A 21,813-nucleotide genomic window follows, 5' to 3' on the forward strand; every position below is an offset into this window, starting at 1 on the left:
CAAACACTGTGGAAAACAGTATGGAGCTTTCTCCAAAAGTTAAAAACAGAACTACCCCACAATCCAGCAATCACACTGCTGATTATCTTAGCCAAAGAATACGAAAACAATAGTTCGAAGGGATACATGCACCCCAGTGTTTATAGCAGTATTATTTATAATGGTCAAGATATGGGAGCAACTCGTGTCCATCAATTGATGAATGGATAAAGAAGATGTGAATGGAGTATTATTTGGACATAAAAAAGAATGGAATTTAGCCATTTGCATCAATATGGATGGAGCTAGAGAGAATAATGCTAAGTGAAATAAGTCAGAGAAAGACAAACACTCTGTGATTTCACCCATTATGTAGAATTTGAGGAAAACAAATACAGGGTTGCCTGGGTGGCTTACAGTTGGTTAAGTGGGCAACTCTTGATTTCAATCAGGTCATGATCTCACAGTTCCTGAGTTTGAGCCCCATGTCAGGCTCTACGCTGATGATGCAAAGCCTGCTTGGGATTCTCTCTCTCCCTTTGTCTCTCTGCCCTTACCTGGTTTGCACTCTGTTTCTTTCTTTCTCAAAAGTAAATTAAGAAAAACATATATTTATAAATAAATAAATAACAAAACAAGCTAGCAAAGGCAAAAAAGAAAAAGAAAAAACAAGAAAAGAAAAAGAGAGACAAACCTAGAAACAGACTCTTACCTATAGAGAAAAAACCGATGATTCCAGAAGGGATGTGGGTTGTGGGGATGTGTGAAATAGTTGATGGGGATTAAGGAGTGCCTTTGTCCTGATGAGTACCAGGTGATTAAAAGAAAAGCTTTTGAAAAAAGAATTAAGTCATTGGCTTCAAGCAAAACAAGCAAATGAACATTAGCAATAACAAAATACACACAATGAGATATTACCTCATACTTTTCAGATTAGCTCTTATCAAAAAGACAAAAAGTAACAAGTATTGTAGAGGAAGTAGAGACAAGGGAACCCTCATACACTGTTGGTGGGAATGTAAATTGGTGCAACTGCTATGGAAAACAGTCTGGAGATTTCTCAAAAGATTAAAAATAGAAATACCATATAATCTAGCAGTCCTGCTTCTGGGTTATTTGTCTACAGGTACATGTTCATGGCAGCATTATTTGCAATAGCCAAGATATGGAAGCAACTTAACTGTTTATTGATGGATGAATGGACAAAGATGTGGTGTACACACACACACACACACACACACACACACAGATATTTTGACATGTGGTATGTATATATATATATATATATATATATGGTGTGTACATACACACACAGCCATATTACTCAGCTCTAAAAGAGAATGTCATCTTGCCATTTGCAGCACTGTGGGTGGACTTAGAAGCTATTATGCTAAGTGAAATAAATGAAAGACACATACTGTATGATATCACTTATATGTGGAATACAAAAAAAAAACAAAACAAATGAATTAACAATACAGAAACAGATTCATAGATACAGAAAACAAAATATTAGTTCCCAGAGTAAGGAGGGCTTAGGGGACAGGCAAAATAGGTAAAGGGGATTAAGAGGTACAAACTTAATAGTTATATAAATAAGTCATGGGGATATAAGGTACAGCATACGGAATATAGTCAATGATAACAAAGTTATAGCAACTTTGTATGGTGGCAGGTGGTAACTAGAGTTATTGGGGGGATCATTCTAGTATGTATAAACATACTGAATCACTGTGATGTACACCTGAATAAAATAAAGTTCAAGCCAAATTTTGCACCATTTTACTTTTGGCAAAGATTTACAAGGTAACATCATTTTTTACCTATTGGCGAAGATTTTAAAGCAACATCCAGAATTAAGGTTGGAGAAACAGGCGCCCTGCATGTGTTTTCAATAGGAATTAAAAAAATGCAGCGTTTGGGGTCATTTTCACAGTATCTGTCAAAACTTAAATTGCACACACCCTTTGACCTAGCACTTCTTTTCTAGGAAAATCAGATCCTACTTCTTTCTTCTTTTAGACTCTTTAATCTAATGGCTTAATTTTGCAGTCGAAGTCTATATCCCTAGGTGTCTAAGACCTTTAGGTGATCTGCCTCCTGTCTACCGCTTATCTACTGTGCTCCTTTGCATTTCTCAAAGATATCAGTCTCATTCCTGCCAAGGGCCTTTGTTACCGCTGTTACCAAAGGACACTTCAGATTTTCTTACGGCAGACTGCATCTTACCTTTCAAATCTCAGATCTCAAGTTACCTTCTCTTACACATCTTTATTAATCAGTCCTGATTTTCTTCATAACATTTTTCACTATCTGAAAGTATCATAAATATTTGTACTACTTGTTTATTGTCTGTCTTGCCCAACTGTGATACAAATTCCATGAGAATAGGAACCTTGTCTTTCTTACTCCCTGCTGTTCCTAGTACCTAGAATGGCATCTGGCAGATAGTGAGTACCCATTAAATATTTGTTACGCTATTTACCTTTTTTTTAGGTTTTTTTTTTTAGTTTATTTGTTTATAAGAGAGAGAGAGAGAGCACGAATGGGAGAGGGGCAGAGAGAGAGACACACACAGGATCTGAAGCAGGCTTCAGGCTCTGAGCTGTCAGCACAGAGCCCAGTGCGGGGCTCAGACCCACAGACTGAGATCATGACCAAGCCAAAGTCGGACACTTAACCGACTGAGCCACCCAGGCGCCCCAAGTTATTTATCTTTTTAAAAGTATGTTTTCTAAAGAAAAAATTAAAAAAAAAAGGGGGGGCGCCTGGGTGGCTTAGTCGGTTAANCGCTGTCTCTCTCTCTCTCTCCTAGAAATAAATAAAACATTAAAAAAAATTTTTTTTAAAGTATGTTTTCATACGTAGAAGCAAAGGTTTTCTTAAATACTAAATTTTAAGAATTTAAACATAAGATGTTTTTTAACTTTAAGGAAATTCCATCCTAACTTACATTTTAACTCAACACAGGATATATTTCTGGGTTTTTTTTTAATACCTGAGAACTATTTCTTTTTTTTATGTTTTTATTTTATTTTGAATTTTTTTAATGTTTATTTATTTTTGAAAGAGAGAGACAGAGCATGAGCAGGGGAGGGGCAGAGAGAGAGGGAAACACAGAATCCGAAGTTGGCTCCAAGCTCTGAGCCATCAGCACAGAGCTCAAACCCATGAACTGTGAGATCATGACCTGAACTGAAGTTGGATGCTTAACTGACTGAGCCACCCAGGTGCCCCATGTTTTTATTTTATTTTTGAGAGAGAGACAAAGTGTGAGTTGGAGAGGGGAAAAGAGACACAGAATCCGAAGCAGGCTCCAGGCTCCAAGCTGTCAGCACAGAGCCTGACACAGGGCTTGAACTCACGAACTGCGAGATTGTGACCTGAGCTGAAGTTGGACGACCAGCCCACTGAGCCACCCAGGCATCCCCCTGAGAACTATTTCTTTAAAAATCTTTTATTCTGCATTTGTCAGAAATGACCATCAAAGCCTCTCTTTAACAAGTCACTTCAGCAAGCATTTGCAGATTGTCTGCTAAGTGTAAGGGTACTTTGCTAGATACCCTTTTCTGTTTGCTAGTAACAGGTATATATTAGAATTTAGTCATTCTCTTTCAGAGACTAAAATCTAATCTGGGGCACAGACACCTGAACAAGAGAGGTACAAAGTGTGAATAAATGAGGAGGGAGACAAAAAGAACTATGATCTCAGCTTAGAGATAAAGATAAGTAGATAAAGATAAGTGAACAGGTGGTTCACTCAGTTAAGCATCCGACTCTGTCTCAGTTTGGGTCATGATCTCAGGATAATGAGTTCAAGCCCTGCACTGGCTCTGCAATGGGCATGAAGCCTACCTAAAAAAAAAAGATAAGTGGAGTGTGATGGGAAAAATCTTTGTTGATGATGGTTCTTAAGATAACTGACTTCATTTGTGCTGCTTATTAGCCTTTAGTAGTTCACCATTGTCTATGGCAAATAGTTTGTTGACCAGAAACTAAAAAGTTACTCTCTAGTAGCCTTAGTTCTCAGCTCTGAGAATTAGATTAATTTGAAGAAGGGTCAGATACATTCCTTATATTTTATCTAAGAGGAACCTCATAACCCACAGAGGTTATGTGTTCAGTATGCACTGCATACCAGGAAAACTACAAGTACTGAATTCATCTGTGTCTTCTTTCAAAAAGCATTTACTGAATGCTAGCTGTGATCTAGGTAATCTGCTATATGCTGGAGATTCTAAATGGATACAACACTGTCCCTACCCAAGGAGCCCTGTTTCTCCCATTACACTTAGGAGTTCTTGGGTATTTTATATTTCTGGAAATGAAGATATCTTTTAGTATCCTATATCATGTGATCTTGGTGGGATGATCAGAAAGCAACAATCATACTCTGGTGTTCTTTTATAGTAAATACAAACCTATGTAATTATACTGTTGCTACAACTAATGGTGAAGTCTGTTTGAAATTTTTATCAGCCACCAGTAATCATGCCTTACCTAAATCTTATGGTCTGTGATATCATATTGTTGAATAAATTATAGTAGAGGCAGTAGAGTGGAGTGAAGAGGACAGTGGAGCGGAGTGTCTGAGTTTGAATTCCAGTTGTTTTAATTACTAGCTGGGTAACTTGCGACAAATTCCTTAATCTCTCTGTGCTTTAGTTCCTTTAATATATAAAATTGGGATAATAGTAATACTTTCTAGCAATGTTAACTGGATTAAATGAGTCGATAAATGTAAAAGCACTTAAAACTCTGCTGGGCACCATGATACACCTTATATAGGGTGTTACCTGTGATGGAGATGATCGATCAAAATGATGCAGCAGCAAATTACATTTAACAAGCTGAATAAAGTCACATTACACCATTATATACTAAAACTTTTATGTAGTCTTAAGTTTTGAATCAAAACTTTGATTAGAAGAATAATTGTATAATTATGCAATTGACCTTTGAACAATGCAGGGTTTAAGGGTCCTGACCCACACACAGTCAGAAATCCACGTGTAACTGTTGACTCCCCAGAAATGTAGCTACTAATAACCTACTTTTGACTAGAAGCCTTACTGATATGATAGCATAAACATTGAATTAACACATATTTTGTATGCTATATGTATTATATACCATATTCTTAGGATAATCTAGAGAAAAGTGTTACTAAGAAAATCATAAGGAAGATTAAATACATTTTTAGTATTATACTGTATCTTAAAAAAATCTGTGTAAGTGGACCCACGCATTTCAGACCTGTTGTTTAAGGGTCAACTGTATTTCAGTAAAGAAAAAAGTGTTTTGCAGAAAGTTTTAAAAATAAAGAGGAAAATTGATTTGTAATCCAGAAACCTAAATTTACATTTTGGCATGCCAGTTCAGATCTTTTTATATGCAGTTCCCCTTCTCTCCACTCCCTGAAATTTGATCTTGCTGGGATACTCTTAGCATTTGCTTCTCTGTTTATCATGCACATTCCTTTCCATGCCATTAATATTCTTTAACAATTTAATTTTTAATGACTGCATAGTTATCCTTTATATTGTTGTAATAAATTCTGTTTAACAGGTTTACCATTGTTGGAACTTTAACTTGTTTCCATGTTTTGCCTTCATAATCAATGAAGCAATACACATCATCATAAGTATATTAATGCATTATCTCCATGACTGTTTCCTTAAGATAAATCTCTAGGAGTAGAATTGCAAGAATAAAGGCTTTGAAGAATTCTGTTGTCTAAAATTGTCAAAGCTTGTACCAGCTTGCACAGTATTAGTAGGAGAATACTGATTCTTTATATCCATACTGATGCTGAGTTTTGTACTTAAAAATTGCCTTTGCCAATTTGATGGCCAGAAATGATATCTGGTTTTAATTTGTATGCCAGGTTTTATATATACATATATTTTTTTAACTAATAGAATCATTTTTTTTCTTACACATTAATTAAATACTTAAGATAGTCAACTAACTTCAAAATCCAATTTAAGATAAACTTTTAGTGCAAGCTTTTATCTTGCCAGATCTGTAAACAGATGTATAATCATTTCTTTAGCCAAAGCCTCTGTCTCCTGAAATGATACTAAAAGCCTATTTTTTTTTTTTAAGTCAGGCTTTAGGATGAATTTTCCTCTTGTCTTTTGACGTGTTTTTCTTCTGTCTTTAGCCAAGCCATAGTTAGAATCAGAGGTTGTTTTTTATTCAGGTTTCTTTCCTTACATGGTGGGCATCTAATATTTTGGATGGATGGATGGATGGATGGATGGATGGATGGATGGATGGATGGAAGGACAGACGGATGGACAGAGGAACAAATGAACAAACATTTAAAATGTGCCAGAAAAAGTGATCTTTTGGAAAGGCATGGAAAGGCAACATAGTTTGATCCAAGATAGGAGAACCAGTTCCTGTTCCCCCAGCGATTCCTCTATTCACATGTCTTATGACATTGGCAAGACGTAATCTTCCTGTGCTTAGTTTACAGAGTCTTTAACGTAAATGCTTTTCTGCCTTCTCAACTGTTGTTATCTTTAGTCCTTTTCATGTCTTGCCTAAACTATTGTAATTCTTCCCCACTGCTAACCTGACTGTTCATTCTTTCGTTTGTCCTTTATACTAATATCCAGCAGTACATATATCATTCTTTTTGGTAGTTTTTAACAGCTCCTTTTGGTGTACAGGATACATATAATTCCCTTAGCTTTCCAGTTTCCCACCTCTCAGCCTTTGTTCACAATATTTTCTCACCTATGATTTTACCAGCTTCTTTTTTCCTCTTATTTAAATCCTGCCCGCGCTTAAAAACTGGGCTTCATTTCCTCCTGTTCATGAAGACTTTTCCCCTGCCATATCCCCATTGATCTTTCTTTTTCCCCCTAACTCCCTGTGACACTTGCTAACTGTACATTGGTTTTCAGCATAGGTCTGAGGAAGCCTGGCAATTTGTAGCCGTGTTTCAGACACACTGAAAGAATAAGAAGGAAATCAAGGGCTCCGTTCCCTCCTCCACCCAGTCTCCTCTCTGCTTTTTCTATTTTATAGTTGAAATTTTATTTATGATAACCTTTGAAAATTTCTTTTTTGGGCAATATCATTTTTTTATTCCTACTTTATAAATTAGTGGGCTTTTTCTGCATAACTACAGGATATTGTGAGACTAAATGAGAAAAAAAATGGTTTGCAAAGTCCTTTCAAATTAAGTAAGTGTTACTTCCTCTATGGTCTTATTTTGGAGTGAGAATTTGTTGGCAGCTAAAACATTTTCCACATTAATTTTTTTTTTCATTCAGCAGTCAAGCAGTTTCTAAGCACTCAAAATGTGTTAGCAGACTTGTAGAAATAAAAAATAAAAAGACACAAATTTACATTTCGAGAGAAGTACAGTTGTAGAAGTGTGTCTAAGTATATCTGTAGAACAAAGGAGGCCCATATAAGCTGCGTGTAGGTGAGTCAGGCTGTGCTTGCCTTCTAAGTCATATCTTAATGGGTGGAAGTGGCAACGTAAACAAGGCAGAGAATAACCTTCTGGGCAAAGAGAACAGAATATAAAAAGCTCAAAGACATGAAACAGGATATTGGGAAGTACTAATTGGTAGGACTAGAACACCAGAGTCACTGATGAAATTGGAGAAAACCTGTGCTGCCCAATATGATGCCCACTGGCCACATGTAGCTACTTAAATTTAAATTAATTAAAATTTGAAATGCAGTTCTTCAGTCATACTAGCCATATTTTAAGAACACATTAGATATATATGCTAGTGGCCACCATATTGGACAGCACAGCTAGAGAACATTCCATCATCATAGAAAGTTGTATTGGACAGTGTCGAGCCAGCACAGAGAACCTTGTTCAGTCAGTCAAGGAGTTGGACTTTGACCTTGTAGGCAGTTCTAAGCCTTTGAAGAGCCATAAGCCAGGGAGGATGAGATTGGCATTTTTTTCAAAGATTTTTAGGTACCTGATCTCACGTATATAGTGGTTTTAGGATAAAAAATTTCTATCTAGTATGTAGTTTTTGCTGACACAGTATAATTAGAAAGGAGTTAGGTTGCCTGGGCCCCTGTAATTATTACAGTGGAAAAAAAATAGAGAAAGGATTTAAAAATAGCCTTTTAAGACTTCTAACTCTATTGGAGAACTCTTGAAAAGCTGTTGTTATTTTTTAGCTGAAAAAATGTTTCTTTACCTTTTTTTTAAAGTGAAGTTAGTGGGTGATAAATGTTAGTGATAGTGTTATGAGATAAAAATTTTAAAAAACTCTTGCTCAAGGTATTTTTATCTTTATTTTGTTTCAGGATTTGCCATTATGTTCTGAAAGCTAAGACTAATAACTGTCATGACTTGATAATAAACTTAACTAGATCATGATGTTAAATAGAATTGTCATAGATTTATTAATCAAAGTAATTTAATTAGATTTACTAACAAAATAAAAATGTTGCTTTTAATAATATGAATTAAATTTTCATGCACATTTGCTAATTTGGACCTTTTTTTATAGTTAACCCAGTATCCACTCCAGTTGCGCTTCCCACACCAGCTTTTTCTCCAAGCTTGATAGCTGATCTTGAAGGTTTAAACTTGTCAACTACTTCATCAGTCATCAGCGTAAGTAACTTTCTCACTATATTAGCTCAGTTTTCACATGATACCATTGCATCTTTTTTTGTGAAAGTGCAAATAATTGAAGTGAATTCTTAGTCTTTGAACACTTTTTTCTCTAAACAAATCCAATTCAGATCTGACCTTTTTATTTTATAAATATTTTAAAAATTTTCTCTCTCTCCAACCATTTTCCTCACAAATGACTTCTGCTTATTATCCATATTTAATTATCATCTGTACGTTTCTCTCTGAAACCCTTCTATATCTGTAGCATACAACGGTTCTTTGCCACACTGAGTTAGTTTATATACATAAATTCTGCCATAAAGAATTGTCGTCTACATGAACAGACTTAAATTCCCACAATCATTCTGTTTCTGTTACACTTCTTTTACAGTCGACTACTAAAAATACCTGCCAGTTTTCATTAAACGAAATTCAAGGTTATGTTTCTCTTTGCATTATCTTGATATTTTTATTTACATGCCTTAGTATCTCTAAAAGAATTTTTTAATGTTATTTGTATGGTATGGCTTGAAGTGCAGCAGAAGGCCTGCCTATCTCAAAATAGTGCCAAAACCATTAGCCATTAGTCATAGTATCCGAAACTATAATAACTTGTTCTGTGTTAGCATATTATATCCACTTACCTTTCAGTCTAAATCAGGAGTGCTACCTGGGTTGTATAATCTGTTGATATGCTTGACCTCCTGTTAATTTGTTGTCACAAACCTGACAGACTAAGAGAGAAAATAGTAACGTCAGATAGGAACACAGGTAGCTTGAACAGCTCTGCTGTATCCTGGTTCCCAGGGCCGGCAGGGTTCTAAAGGGTACAGATGATCCGAGCTTCTGGGGAACACAGAGCTGCTTCTGCCAGAAGTGAGAAAGAGGGGTCCCTGATTCTTGTGCATCGTTACAAAAGATTTCCCCATCAAAGCAAATGTGATATTAGGGACGTTTGGCTTAGAAAGCACAAAATAAAGCTATTCAGCTGACAGTGTTGTTTTAAGGTATAGAATGCAATTATCTCTACCCACTCAGAAATGAGGAAGAATGATATTTGGGGTTTTAGTTTTTCCCTTCTTGTTGCTAAAAGGAGAAGGAAGGCACATTGAAAGAGATGGAGGGAGACAGTGAAATAAGCAGTTAAGTCTTTCTTATTTGAGTAATTAAGTATTTCTTGACCATTTGAGTAGTCTGTAAAGAAAAGTAGTGAAAAATCTATAGTGAAGCAGTTAGTCCTTGAGGAGAAAGAAGGGCCATAAAAACTTGGTTGGCAGTAAGGTAGTGGATAAATAACTTGGGCTCTGATACCAGATGACCAGGGCACAAATCTCTGTTTAACTGCTTACTAGCGGTGTGGTTGGGCAAATTGGTATGCAACTCTTCTGTACCTCACTTTCCTGTGAAGACCATACATACCTCATAGCATTGTTATGGCATTAATAAGATAATAAATGTAAAGCTCTTAGAACAGTGACTGGCATATTGTCATCACTTGATACATAATAAGTAATACTTGAAAGTGATATGATACGTGATAATGGATCCTGAGTAGACTCTCATACTTGATTAGCTACAAGAAGAATAATACAGTAGAGATTAGAAAACCTTGTAGTAAATTTTCATTCATTACATATGAATTGAAGGACTCACCCTTTATTCTAAGAAAAATTTTTATTGGGATGGCCTCTTCAAAGGAAAAGAAAAGTACTCCTTCCCAAGAGTATACCAAAAAAAAAAGGATTGCCAAATGGGCAAAGTGGGTTAAGGAGAGTGGGAGATACAGCCTTCCAGTTCCAGAATGAGTAAGACATGGGAATTAAAGGCACAAATTGGGAACACAGTCCATGATACTGTGATAGTGTGTGGTGACAGGTGGTAGCTAACACTTGTGGTGAGCATAGCATAATATATGGTGACGTTGAAACACTGTGCTGTATACCTGAAACTGTACTTCTGTGTCAACTATACTCAAAAACAAAATTATTTTTTAAGACTGTCAAGATCAACAGAGCGAAGAAGGATCACAAACTTATCCACAAAAGCTAACAAAATGATAAAACAAATAGTAGTAATAAGAATGGCAACCAGTTGGGGCACTTGGATGGCTCTGTCAGTTGAGCATCCAGCTTTGGCTCAGGTCATAATCTCAAGGTTTGGGAGTTTGAGCCCTGCTTCGGGCTCTGTGCTGTCAGCACAAAGCCTGCTTGTATCCTCTCACCATCTCTCTCTGCACCTCCTCTGCTAGTGCTGTCTCTCTTACTCTCAAAAATAAAAAAAATAAACATTAGGGGAAAAAAGAATAGCAACCAGAAATTCACTAGGAACAATCAAATAAGGAAAGATAGAAATTTGAGAAAGGGAACCTATAGAAATAAACTGAATATTCTGGTAAAGAATGCTGTGGCTCCTAATCTCACCTCCAGCCCTCAAAACAGTACCTTAAAAAGAAGATTAATCAAGCAAATTTAAGTTTTTTCATTATGAATTTAGAAAGAAGACTAAAGACATCAGAAGAAAAATCAAGAAAGACCTTCAAAAATTATAACCCTCATCTAATGGTATGGAACCCTAACAAACATGGAAGCCTTGTGGATCCTGAAATGAAATATTTAGACAAGAGCACATTGATCATTTTTAGGTCAGCACGTTTTCCTTACTGAATAGAAAGAAGAAGTAAAAGTAATTTGTAATTAGTAGTAGTTACATAGCTATGTAAACACTTGTCCATGACTATACTAGAAAGGTACTGAAGTGGTTAAATAATGCTGGCATTGATATGTTGAACCACTGTGAATGTGCCTGATGTAGGCTTATCAGCAACTCAAATAGTGTGTATTGAAGTGTTGCCATCAGCAACATAATTTTCCAAAATATTGAACAGTTTATACAGGTTGTGTTCCTGCAGGTCCCAGCCTAGTTTATATAACCTCATAGTCCAGAGATGATTTTTATTTATTCCAGTGGATTATCTAAATTTATGTTCCTTGTGTATTTGGTAGATTATTTATAGATTTTTGTTTGTTTTTTGGATTTTTTTTTTAAATTGTTTATTGTCAAGTTGGTTTCCATATAACACCCAGTGCTCATCCCCACAACTGCCTTCCTCCATGACCATCATCCCCTTCTCCTCCCCCCAACCCCCATCACCCCTCAGGTTGTTCTCAGCATTCAAGAGCCTCTCATGGTTTGCCTACCTCCCTCTCCCCCACTATGTTTTCCCTCCTCCTCCCCCATGATCCTCCATTAAGTTCCCCCTAATCCTCCTATATATGCAAACATATGGTAATTGTCGTCTGCCTGACTTATTTCCCTCAGCATAACACCCTCAGGTTCCAACCACGTTGCTACAAATGGCCACATTTCATTCTTTCTCCTTGCCATGGAGTATCCATTGTATAGATAAACCACGTCTTCTTGATCCATTCGTCCGTTGATGGACACTTAGGCTCTTTCCATGTTTTGGCTATTGTTGAGCGTGCTGTTNCTTCCCATTCTGTTGTTTGCCTATTAGTTTCATGGATTGTTTCCTTTGCTGTGCAGAAGATTTTATCTTTATTAGGTCCCAATAGTTTATTTTTGCTCTTGATTCCCTTGCCTTTGGGGATGTGTCCAGTAAGAAATTGCTGNGTTGCTGTCCAGTTCTCCCAGCACCATCTGTCAAATAGGCTGTCTTTTTTCCATTGGATACTCTTTCCTACTTTGTCAGAGATTAGTTGGCCATACGTTTGTGGGTCCAATTCCAAGTTCTTATTCTCTTCCATTGGTCTATGTGTCTGTTTTTGTGCCAATACCGTACTGTCTTGATGATGACAGCTTTGTAGTAGAGGCTAAAGTCTGGGATAGTGATGCCTCCCGTTTTGGTTTTCTTCTTCGAAATTACTTTGGCTATTCAGGGTCTCTTTTGGTTCTGTATAAATTTTAGGATAGTTTGTTCCAGCTTTGAGAAGAATGCTGGTGTAATTCTGATTGAGATTGCGTTGAAGGTATAGATTGCTTTGGGTAGTAATGACATTTTAACTATATTTATTCTTCTGACCCATGAGCATGGAATGTTTTTCCATTTCTTTGTGTCTTCTTCAATTTCCTTCATAAGTTTTCTATAGTTTTCATCATACAGATCTCCTATATCTTTGGTTAGGTTTATTCCTAGGTAAGTTGTTTTTTTTGTGCAATTGTGAATGGGATCAGTTTCTTGATTTCTCTTTCTGTTGCTTCATTATTGGTGTATAAAAATGCAACCAATTACTGTACATTGATTTTGTATCCTGCAGCTTTGCTGAATTCATGGATCAGTTCTAGTAGGCTTCTGGTAGAATCTGTCAGGTTTTCTATGTAGAGTATCATGTCATCTGCGAAAAGTGAAAGTTTGACTTCTTCTTTGCCAATTCTGATGCCTTTATTTCCTTTTGTTGTCTGATTGGTGATGCTAGACTTCCAGCACTATGTTAAACAACAGTGGTGAGGGTGGACATCCCTGTCGTGTTCCTGAACTCGGGGAAAGCTCTCAATTTTTCCCCATTGAGGATGATACTAGCTGAGACCTTCTCATAGGCGTCTTTTATGATATTTAAGTAAGTTCCTTTCTTGAGGGTCTTTATTAAGAAGGGATGCTGTATTTTGTCAAATGCTTTGTCTGCATCTATGGATAGGATCTTATGGTTTTTATGTTTACTTTTGTTGATTTGATGTATCACATTGATTGGTTTGCGAATACTGAACCAGCCCTGAAACTCAGGAATGAATCCCACTTGATCATGGTAGATAATTCTTTTTATATGCTGTTGCATTTGATTTGTAAGTATCTTGTTGAGGATTTTTGCATCCATATTCATCAAGGATATTGGCCTGTAGTTCTCTTTTTTTGCTGGGTCTCTCTCTGGCTTGGGAATCAAAGTGATGATGGCTTCGTAGAAGGAGTCCGGAAGTTTTCCTTCAATTTCTATTTTTTGGAATAGCTTGAGATGAATGGGTATTAACTCTGATTTAAATGTCTGGTAGAATTCCCCAGGGAAGCTATCTGGCCTAGGGCTCTTATTTGTTGGGAGATTTTTGATAACTGATTCAGTTTCTTCACTAGTTATGGGTCTGTTCAGATTTTCTATGTCTTCTCGTGTGAATTTTGGTAGTGAATGTGTGTTTAGGAATTTGTCCATTTCTTCTAAGTTGTCTAGTGTGTTGGCATATAATTTTTCATAGTATTCCCTGATAATTGCTTGTATTTCCAAGGGATCGGTTGTAATAAGTCCGTTTTCATTCATGTTTTTGTCTATTTGGGTGCTCTCTTTTTTTTTTTTTTTTTTTTTGAGAAGCCTGGCTAGAAATTCGTCTGTTTTGTTTATTTTTCATTGATCAGTTCAACTGGTTTTTTTTTATTCTATATTGTTTATTTTTGCCCTGATTTTATTTCTCTTCTCCTGCTGGGTTTGGGATGCTCTTTTTGTTTTCCTTCTAGTTCCTTTAGGTGTGCTGTTAGATTTTGTACTTGTGCTTTTTCTAATTTCTTGAAATAGACTGCCTTTGCCGCATCCCATAGAGTTTGGATTGTTGTATTTTCCTTTTCATTTTTTTCCACATGTTTTTTAATTTCTTCTCTAATTGCCTAATTGGTCCATTCCTTCTTTAGTAGGGTGTTCTTTAACTTCCAGGTTTTTGGAGGTTTTNTCCTTTTGGATTTCAGTGTCATTTCCTTCCCCAGATTGTGGACATTCTCAGCTATAATTTGTTCAAGGACTCCTTCAGCGCCTTTCCCTCTCTTCCTCTTTTGGAATTCCTGTGAAACAGATATTGTTTTGTTTGATTCTATCACTCAGCTCTCAAACTCTCCTTTCATGTTCCTGGATCAGTCAGTTTCTCTCTCTTTTTCTCGGCTTCCTCTTTTTCTCTAATTGTGTCTTATAACTCACCTATTCTCCTCTCTGCCTCTTCAGTCTGTGCCTTGGATGCCCCCATTTTATTGTGCACCTCATTGATAGCATTTCTTAATTCATCACAACTATTTTTTTTTCATCACAACTATTTTTAAGCTCCATAGTCATTGTAGCAATAGTTTCTCTGATGCCTTCCATGCCTTTTTCAAGCCCAGCGATTACTTTTATGACTATTATTTTAAATTGTTGTTCAGTTATGTTTATTATATCTGTTTTGAGCACTTCCTTAGCTGTCATTTCTTACTGGAATTTCTTTGGAGGAGAGTTCTTCTGTTTCGTCATTTTGACTAGCTTTCTGTCTCTCGTTAGCTTTAAAAGCTTGTTTTGTACTCTGTACCAACGAGTACTGCTATATTAAAGAAGACTCTTTGTCCAGGGCCTGTCTGTTCAGGAAGTATTATTTGAATGGTGTCTCTTGGTCTCTCTTGTTGAGACTTTGGTTATTTTATCTCCCTATTCATAGTGGTATTTGGGACTCTCCACCATGTGTACTTTGGCTTGTTTCTTGAGGTAGCCCTGGAAAAGAAAACAGATGGACAAACACACCGGGAACAAAGGCACACAAACGCACATACAAATCCAAGAAACAAAGAAACCGGATGGGAAAAAGAAAAAGAAGAAAAAAGGGAAAAAAAGGGTGTGGGACAGGAGGATAAACAAGTAATAAAAATTAAAAATAAAAAAGAAGAAAGAAGAAATGAAAGAAAAAGGAAAAAAAAACCCAAAAGACAAAGGACAGTCCAAAAGCATAAAACCGGAATTCCAATAACATGTAAAGAGCAAGGTCTCTGCAGTGCTGATGGAAGAGCATATACAAATTGAAAAATGACAGTGTAGGGTGAAAGCGAAATTGGACGATGACCAGACAGAGAGACTACAAGACTTAATTCAGAGAAAGAGGAGAATATGGTGAGAGGCGAGGAAGAAAGAATCGAAGATAATGTTACTCAGAGAAGCTATATAATTTGATTACTCCAGAGAGAGAGAGAGAGAGAAGTAGGGGTGGAGGTATAGAATGTATATCTAGAGAATGAATTAAATGTGATTGTTTAAGCAAACCAATGACCAGAGTGCAGAGGGGAGGGGTACAAATGAGATAAGGCAAAAGATATCTGAATATAAAGAGTTGATCTAGAATTAATTATGGTAGTGCATACATGTTGGTCTTGCCCTGGGCTCCAGTAAAAGAAAAAAAAAAGAAGCAGTTCTCTAGAGGGGATGGGAGTGGTTTGGTGTAGGCAGGTCTTAGCCTCCACTGTGTCCTGCGGGCTGCCCCCTGATATCCCACCCTGGTGGGAAAATGGCAGCGCCCCGACCCCTCTTGAACCAAGCATTGTAACATCACTCTTTTGGGTCTGATCTCCATGTGCTGCTGGAGTAGCCAGGGTGAGCTAAGCTCTATGTCCCAAGACCTGCCTTGTTTCCAGATCTCAGTCTGTGCGCTTTGATACCGCCCGAAATATAAACTTGCAGGCCGAGTCCTTCCGAGCAGCCTTAAGCCCACTGCCTCCCAACTGGGGGTTGAGCCAGAGAGCTATGGAGCAGTTTCAAGCCACACCGCTTCCCTGCCGGATATGTCTCGAGTGCAGCAGAGATGTTTTTTCTGGACCCCCTCATTTCCAGATCTTAGTCCTCACACTTTATTGAGCTTTATTGATGTCGCCAAAATATAAACCCATAGGCCAAGTCCTTCCGAGCTGCCTCAAGGCCAGCTGCGTCCCCACTGGGAGTCGAGCCAGGGAGCTACGGAGTGGTTTCAAGCCGCACCACTTCCCTGCGGACTGGGAGTACAGCAGAGAAGTTTCTCCTGTCCCTGCCCGGGACTGGGGCTTTCAGCTCAAAGTCAGGACCACAGCTGGAAACCAGATCCGAGGTTTTTCTCTTCTCCAGGGACAGGGACAGTTCTTTGAGCAGTTTCAGTCACTCTTTTCTGCTGGACTCACTGTGGCTCCCTGCAAAGGGGGCTTCCTCCCCTCCCTCTGTGTCTCCGGTCCTAGGTGGCCTGTTTTTATCTTCACTGATTCGTTCTCACGCACCTATAAGGTTCCCCCCAGCCCCCCTTTCTCAGCGGACTCTGTCTCCTCTTCCTCCCAGAGTCCTGCTGTTCTGTAAGGGTTCCTGTGGCTTCAGGCCTTCTCTGTTTGGGAGATGGGGGCGAATGAGATATACGGAGCTCCCTACTTCTCCACCATCTCGCCCACCCTCCTGAAGAATCTATTTTTTGAAATTACCAAAATATTTACAATGAAACCCAAAGAAGAGTTCCTTTTTCACATTAAATATTTTTCGAATGAAAAATTTTATTGTTTCTTCTAACCGTTTAAATTTTCTATTCAGAACACAGAGATTTTTCAATATAATTCCCAGTGAATATCATGATTATTATAAGCAAAGGCCTAGTTTTTCAAACTGTATGATATAGAGGATGTATAAACAGAATATTTATTTTAGTCTTAGTTGAGATTAATTGGCAGTTGGACAACAGATAGCTAAAAATGAAGAAACGTTTTATTTCCTGCTGTAATATGTCAGTGAACAAGCTCTAACTTTTTTAGTGAATTATTAGCCAGTCTTTTTGCTAGATTATTGCTAGGCTAAGAGTTTCTGAATTGTTTCACATTAAGCCCCAGGAATGCGGAAGCAGCAATCCTCAGGTTGTTACAGCTTCTGGAGGGGATGAGAAAAAAGAGAGGTAAAGGAAAAGACAATTTGTATATGAGAATAAATGAGAAATAAGAATAAAATTGTTCACCTCTGGTATTAGAAACATTGGAGTGAAAATTGGTGTTTTTTTCTTTCAATAATTTTTTGTATATTTGGGACACAAAAGTATTAAAGTGAATCTAACAGTTAAAGTTACCTCTGAAAACTTTTTCTGTATTTTTTACTGATAAATATCAGCACGAAACCTTATCTCATTCTTAGCAATTTTTGTTTCTTCTCAAACTCGTTTTATAAGAATGTTTATTAATTTGCTTACTTAGTGTTTAAGGTTTATGTTTCTATGGAAAATTGACTTCTGAGCTCATTTCCCCAAATGCTTTGAAACCCATCACGGAAGTAGAGAGTACCTGTGATTCTTCAGCACCTAGTCCCACGTCAGAATGTTTCTATGGGAATATGCTTTTTAAGGGTTCCAGTTTAGTTTAAACAATCAGGGCAATGTTTAGGAAATGCATTGAATTTGGAGCCCCAGTCCCTGAGCTACTTATTATCATGGCTAGGTACTTCTTTGACCTGTATAGACTTTAATTTTTACATTTATGAAATGGAAATAATGCTTTCCCTAAACACTTAATTGTGTTTTCATGAAAAATAAATGATATAATGAGCCTGAAAACGTTTGAATTCTGTTCTGTGGCTAAGGTCTTGTGCAATGAGAAGAGGCAGATAAAGATGGAATTCTAGGAAATACATGCTTTAAAGGCAACAAGGAAAAAAGCCAGGAAGATGAATTTTGAAGAAGGTGAATTGTAGAACATGGTATCAAGAAACTCACAGGAAGGGAAACTGGCAAATCATCTGATTGTAGCAAATGCTACACTGAACGTATAAATCTGCCTAGGTTCTACTGGATGACAGAGATCTCTTAGAAAAAAATTGGCATTTGTGACCTGGGAACGGAATCTAGGAGAATTATAGTAAGAGTTTGTGTAGTTGGCTGGAGTAGTACAAGATTGATATCACTGACCCAGGCAAATAGGACATGCAAAGGCTTGAGGTGTGAACAAGCTTGGAGTATTAGAGAAACAGTAGTTCAGTGTGATGAAACTGTAGCACCAATAGGTTGAGCTAACCAAATCTGATGTTGGAGAAGTATGTTGGTGACACACTGCCATGGGAAAATTGTAGTAATGATTCCTTAACTTACTGCTTTCCAATCTTTTCATGTTATGGTACATATAGAAAAGTGATAATATTTGTGATGTGCTTTGGGGTCAACAGTGACTTCTCTAGGAGGCGGAATGTTCGCCGCCCAGGAGCTCCAGCTCCCACAGGCCCCACCTGGCCTTCCCAAGGACTAATGGTGGGAGCAACCGCACAGCAGACCTGTAACCTATCAGTGGCTCGTTAGTGAGGAAGCACTGAGGTAGCTGCGTTCTATAAGAGATTTAATCTTCATGGATCACAATCCCCAAGTGGAACTAACTTAGGAGGGTGTGGGAAGATTCATTTAAAAAGAGATCATTATACAAAACAAGCTAATAAATTGAGGAATGGTAAATCCAAGAACAGTCCATGAAAGAGAAACGCGAGCTGCAAAAAGAAAAGCCCGGTTTTATACAGTATACTACTTGAAGTTACAGACTCTGTGTAAGGGGCACAGTCCTGCAGATGCTAACTTGGCACAAGACTACTGAGACCAAATGCAGGTTGAGGGGTTTCCTAAAACTACCCTCAAGCTTGATATTTCACTAAAACAACGCAGAATTCAGGAAAGCTCTGTACTTAAGATTATAGTTCTATGATAGCAAAAGGATACAAATTAGAACCAACCAGAGGAAGAACCCAGAGATTCTGGGTGAGTTTTAGATTCAAAGCTTCTAGGTTACCCTACTGGCATCAAAGTATGTCAGTATACATGGAGCATCTGCTTAGCATAAGCTGTCTAGGGGCCCACTGTGAATCACTTCCTCAGCATCATCTATCAGATTTGGTCCCTTAGGGGCTCACCACGAATAAGTAAGACATTCCTATCATTCAGGAAATTCCAAGGGTTTAGAGGTTACATCTCAAGAGCTAGGACAAAGTCCAGATCTGTCTCTGAGTAAGACCAAATTCCTTAATACACATGTGCCAATAAATGTTTCATTCATTCAACACATTTTTATTCGGGCCAGAATATGAGGCAGGTGCCAAAGATAAAGTGAACAAAATGGACTAGGTTTCTGCCCTCATGGAGTTTACAGTTGAGTAGCAACATGAAGAAAAATTTCTTCAAGGGTACATAATTACAGTATACCAAGTGCTTTTATTTTGGAACATAGTTTTTCCCATTTGGGAATTTCAGTAGATACAGGCTGTCATGATTTGTCATTATTTCTCTGATTTTATATTGGCTAACCTCCACAATCTGACCTATCTCTCTCTGTACTATTATAGCTTAAAATCTAACAACAGTTACTTTTGACATTTCACAGAGTTTAAAACTGCTTTTCCTCTCTGACAAGAAGTAGGATAATTTTCACAGTCCATACTGTTCACCACCTGCTTTCCTTAAATTGCCAGTGTGAAACATGACTTCCTTGCCTAATGATGGCTAGGTCAAAACAGTGGCAACAGTAGCATTAAACTAAGGTCTGTGCGTGTTGTTACAGGTAGCCAGCATGACGTTTACTGTAACCAGCAAAAGAATGGCATTAAGGCTGTCATGACCAAGAAGCCATGTTACTAAGGTCCTTCCATCCCCTCAAGGATTTTCAAGCTGAGGGGTAGGAAGAAGGAACCCCTTATGTAATGCACTTGAATTTGGGCAGGCAGAGTGAAAAAAAGGCATTTTCTTACACACAAACCAAATTCAGCATCTGAAGTTAGTGTTTATCATTAGTTCTGTCAAGTTTCTTATCTAAGGAATATAGAAAAGTGGCTAGCAACTAGACTGATAGCTTTTGCTGTTGACAGAGATTGGCAACTAATGAAGTTACAAGTGTCCATGATTAGGGATGAGGTCCTGACCCTGTTTGTGTTATAGGAACTTAATTGAAAAATGGAGAAGAATGACTGTCAGACCTGCTTTTGGTATGCAGGTTACTGTATCAGTTTTAAAGCAACATAAAGAAATAACAAACCATAATTCATGAAACAGAATCTGATTTACTCAGTCTGAAACTTACTAAACAGAATTTGGGATTACTAGGATAATTGAATTCTACAGTGATAACAATTGTAATTGTAGTTAATTTCTGTTTCTCTTAAGTGGTCTTTTATCTTAAGTAGATATCTCTCTCCCTCTCCTCCCCCTCCCCAACTAATGCTAAGCTAGGGCATTTTAGTTTTGTTTCCCAGTAAGCTTGTCCTGTTCTGCCACAGTACCAGCTTTCTTCTTGTTTGTCTGCAAGGACACAATTTCTTTGAGGGAGTCTTTATTGATACAAGCATTTACTAAGTTATAGATGACTATATAGTCTCATTCCCAAAACAAATGATAATATATCTTTGATAAAGTTTGTTTTCTAATATGGTGGAAGAACTGTCTTTTAAAAAACCTATATTTTTTACATTTTAAACACTTAAGGTATATTCAGGTCCCAGGCTAAGAGATGAGTCTAGCTAAGGCAAATTCCTTTGAGCTTAGAGGAGGAAGAAATTATAAGTCAAAATTAAAAATAATTTTGTCATTTTAAATTTGGGAAAAATCCTTTATTTGTTCTGATGAAAATGTCAGTAGTCATGGAACTGTGGTAAAAATAATGAAAAATCATTGGCCTGGGTCTGCTTAAATTGAAAACATTTTTTAATTAAAGTTTGACAGTATTTTGTGCTTTCATTGCCTAGCCATGTCCCATCTTATTCTTTCATTCAGTTCTCCCCTGGGACAGTTGCTTTAATTTTTAAGTTAAACTTTAAGGTATACCATACTACATTTTTTTAATTTCTGCATTATTTCACGGGTCTCATAGTTAATACCAGATCATTCTCATCTCTCCCTTTCTTTATTAAAAACAGGTGCTGTTTTAAAAAGGTTGTTATTAATATTTAGTTTCAGGGGTTTTACTGGAAAAACATTTTTTTGGCTTAAGTAAATATATGCCGATCTAATCTCTGACTGGTGTATAATAATTTCTAATGCTTTGTCAATATTGATATGAAAATCCATTATATCAGATGCTAATTAATGAGCTAGTAATGATTGTGGCCACCAAAAAAGCAGGTCACCCAACAATATAAAGAAAATACATGTATAAATCTACAAGAATTTGAGAGATTAAAGAGGTGATATTAAAGAAAGCCTTGGGCCTTTCTTCTCTTTTTTCTACTTTGTGGTAAGTAGTTACTCTCACTTGCTGCGGGTTCACTCTTTTCAGAGCTGAGACTGTTCCTGGAACATCTACCACCTTCTTTTCCAAGATTATGGATTTTAGTTTATATTTGTTTTAATTAAGTGCACTATAGTAGAAAATGGGATTCTTAAATTATCATTCATTTAAAATTGAATCTTTTCTGACAGTTTTCTTTTACATATCAAGTTCATTGTACTTTGTGTTACTATCAACTGATATATTTCAAATTTTGTTGCTTGTATTGGATTGTAGTATTTGCAGTGAAATATACTTTGTTAAGCTTTAAGTT

General features: G+C 37.1%; 1 protein-coding gene across 1 annotated transcript in view; it reads left to right on the forward strand.

Annotated features, from left to right (window-relative positions):
• The window catches only part of AP3B1 (adaptor related protein complex 3 subunit beta 1), a 270,204-nt gene that overhangs the window by 188,331 nt on the left and 60,060 nt on the right, over positions 1 to 21,813 (forward strand). The window contains 1 exon segment of the mRNA XM_077759898.1: positions 8,484 to 8,590. Within this exon segment, the coding sequence (XP_077616024.1) occupies positions 8,484 to 8,590 (107 nt within the window).

The sequence above is a fragment of the Crocuta crocuta genome, unplaced genomic scaffold (genome assembly GCF_008692635.1).
Source record: "Crocuta crocuta isolate KB4526 unplaced genomic scaffold, BGI_CrCroc_1.0 scaffold162, whole genome shotgun sequence".
NCBI lineage: Eukaryota > Metazoa > Chordata > Mammalia > Carnivora > Hyaenidae > Crocuta > Crocuta crocuta.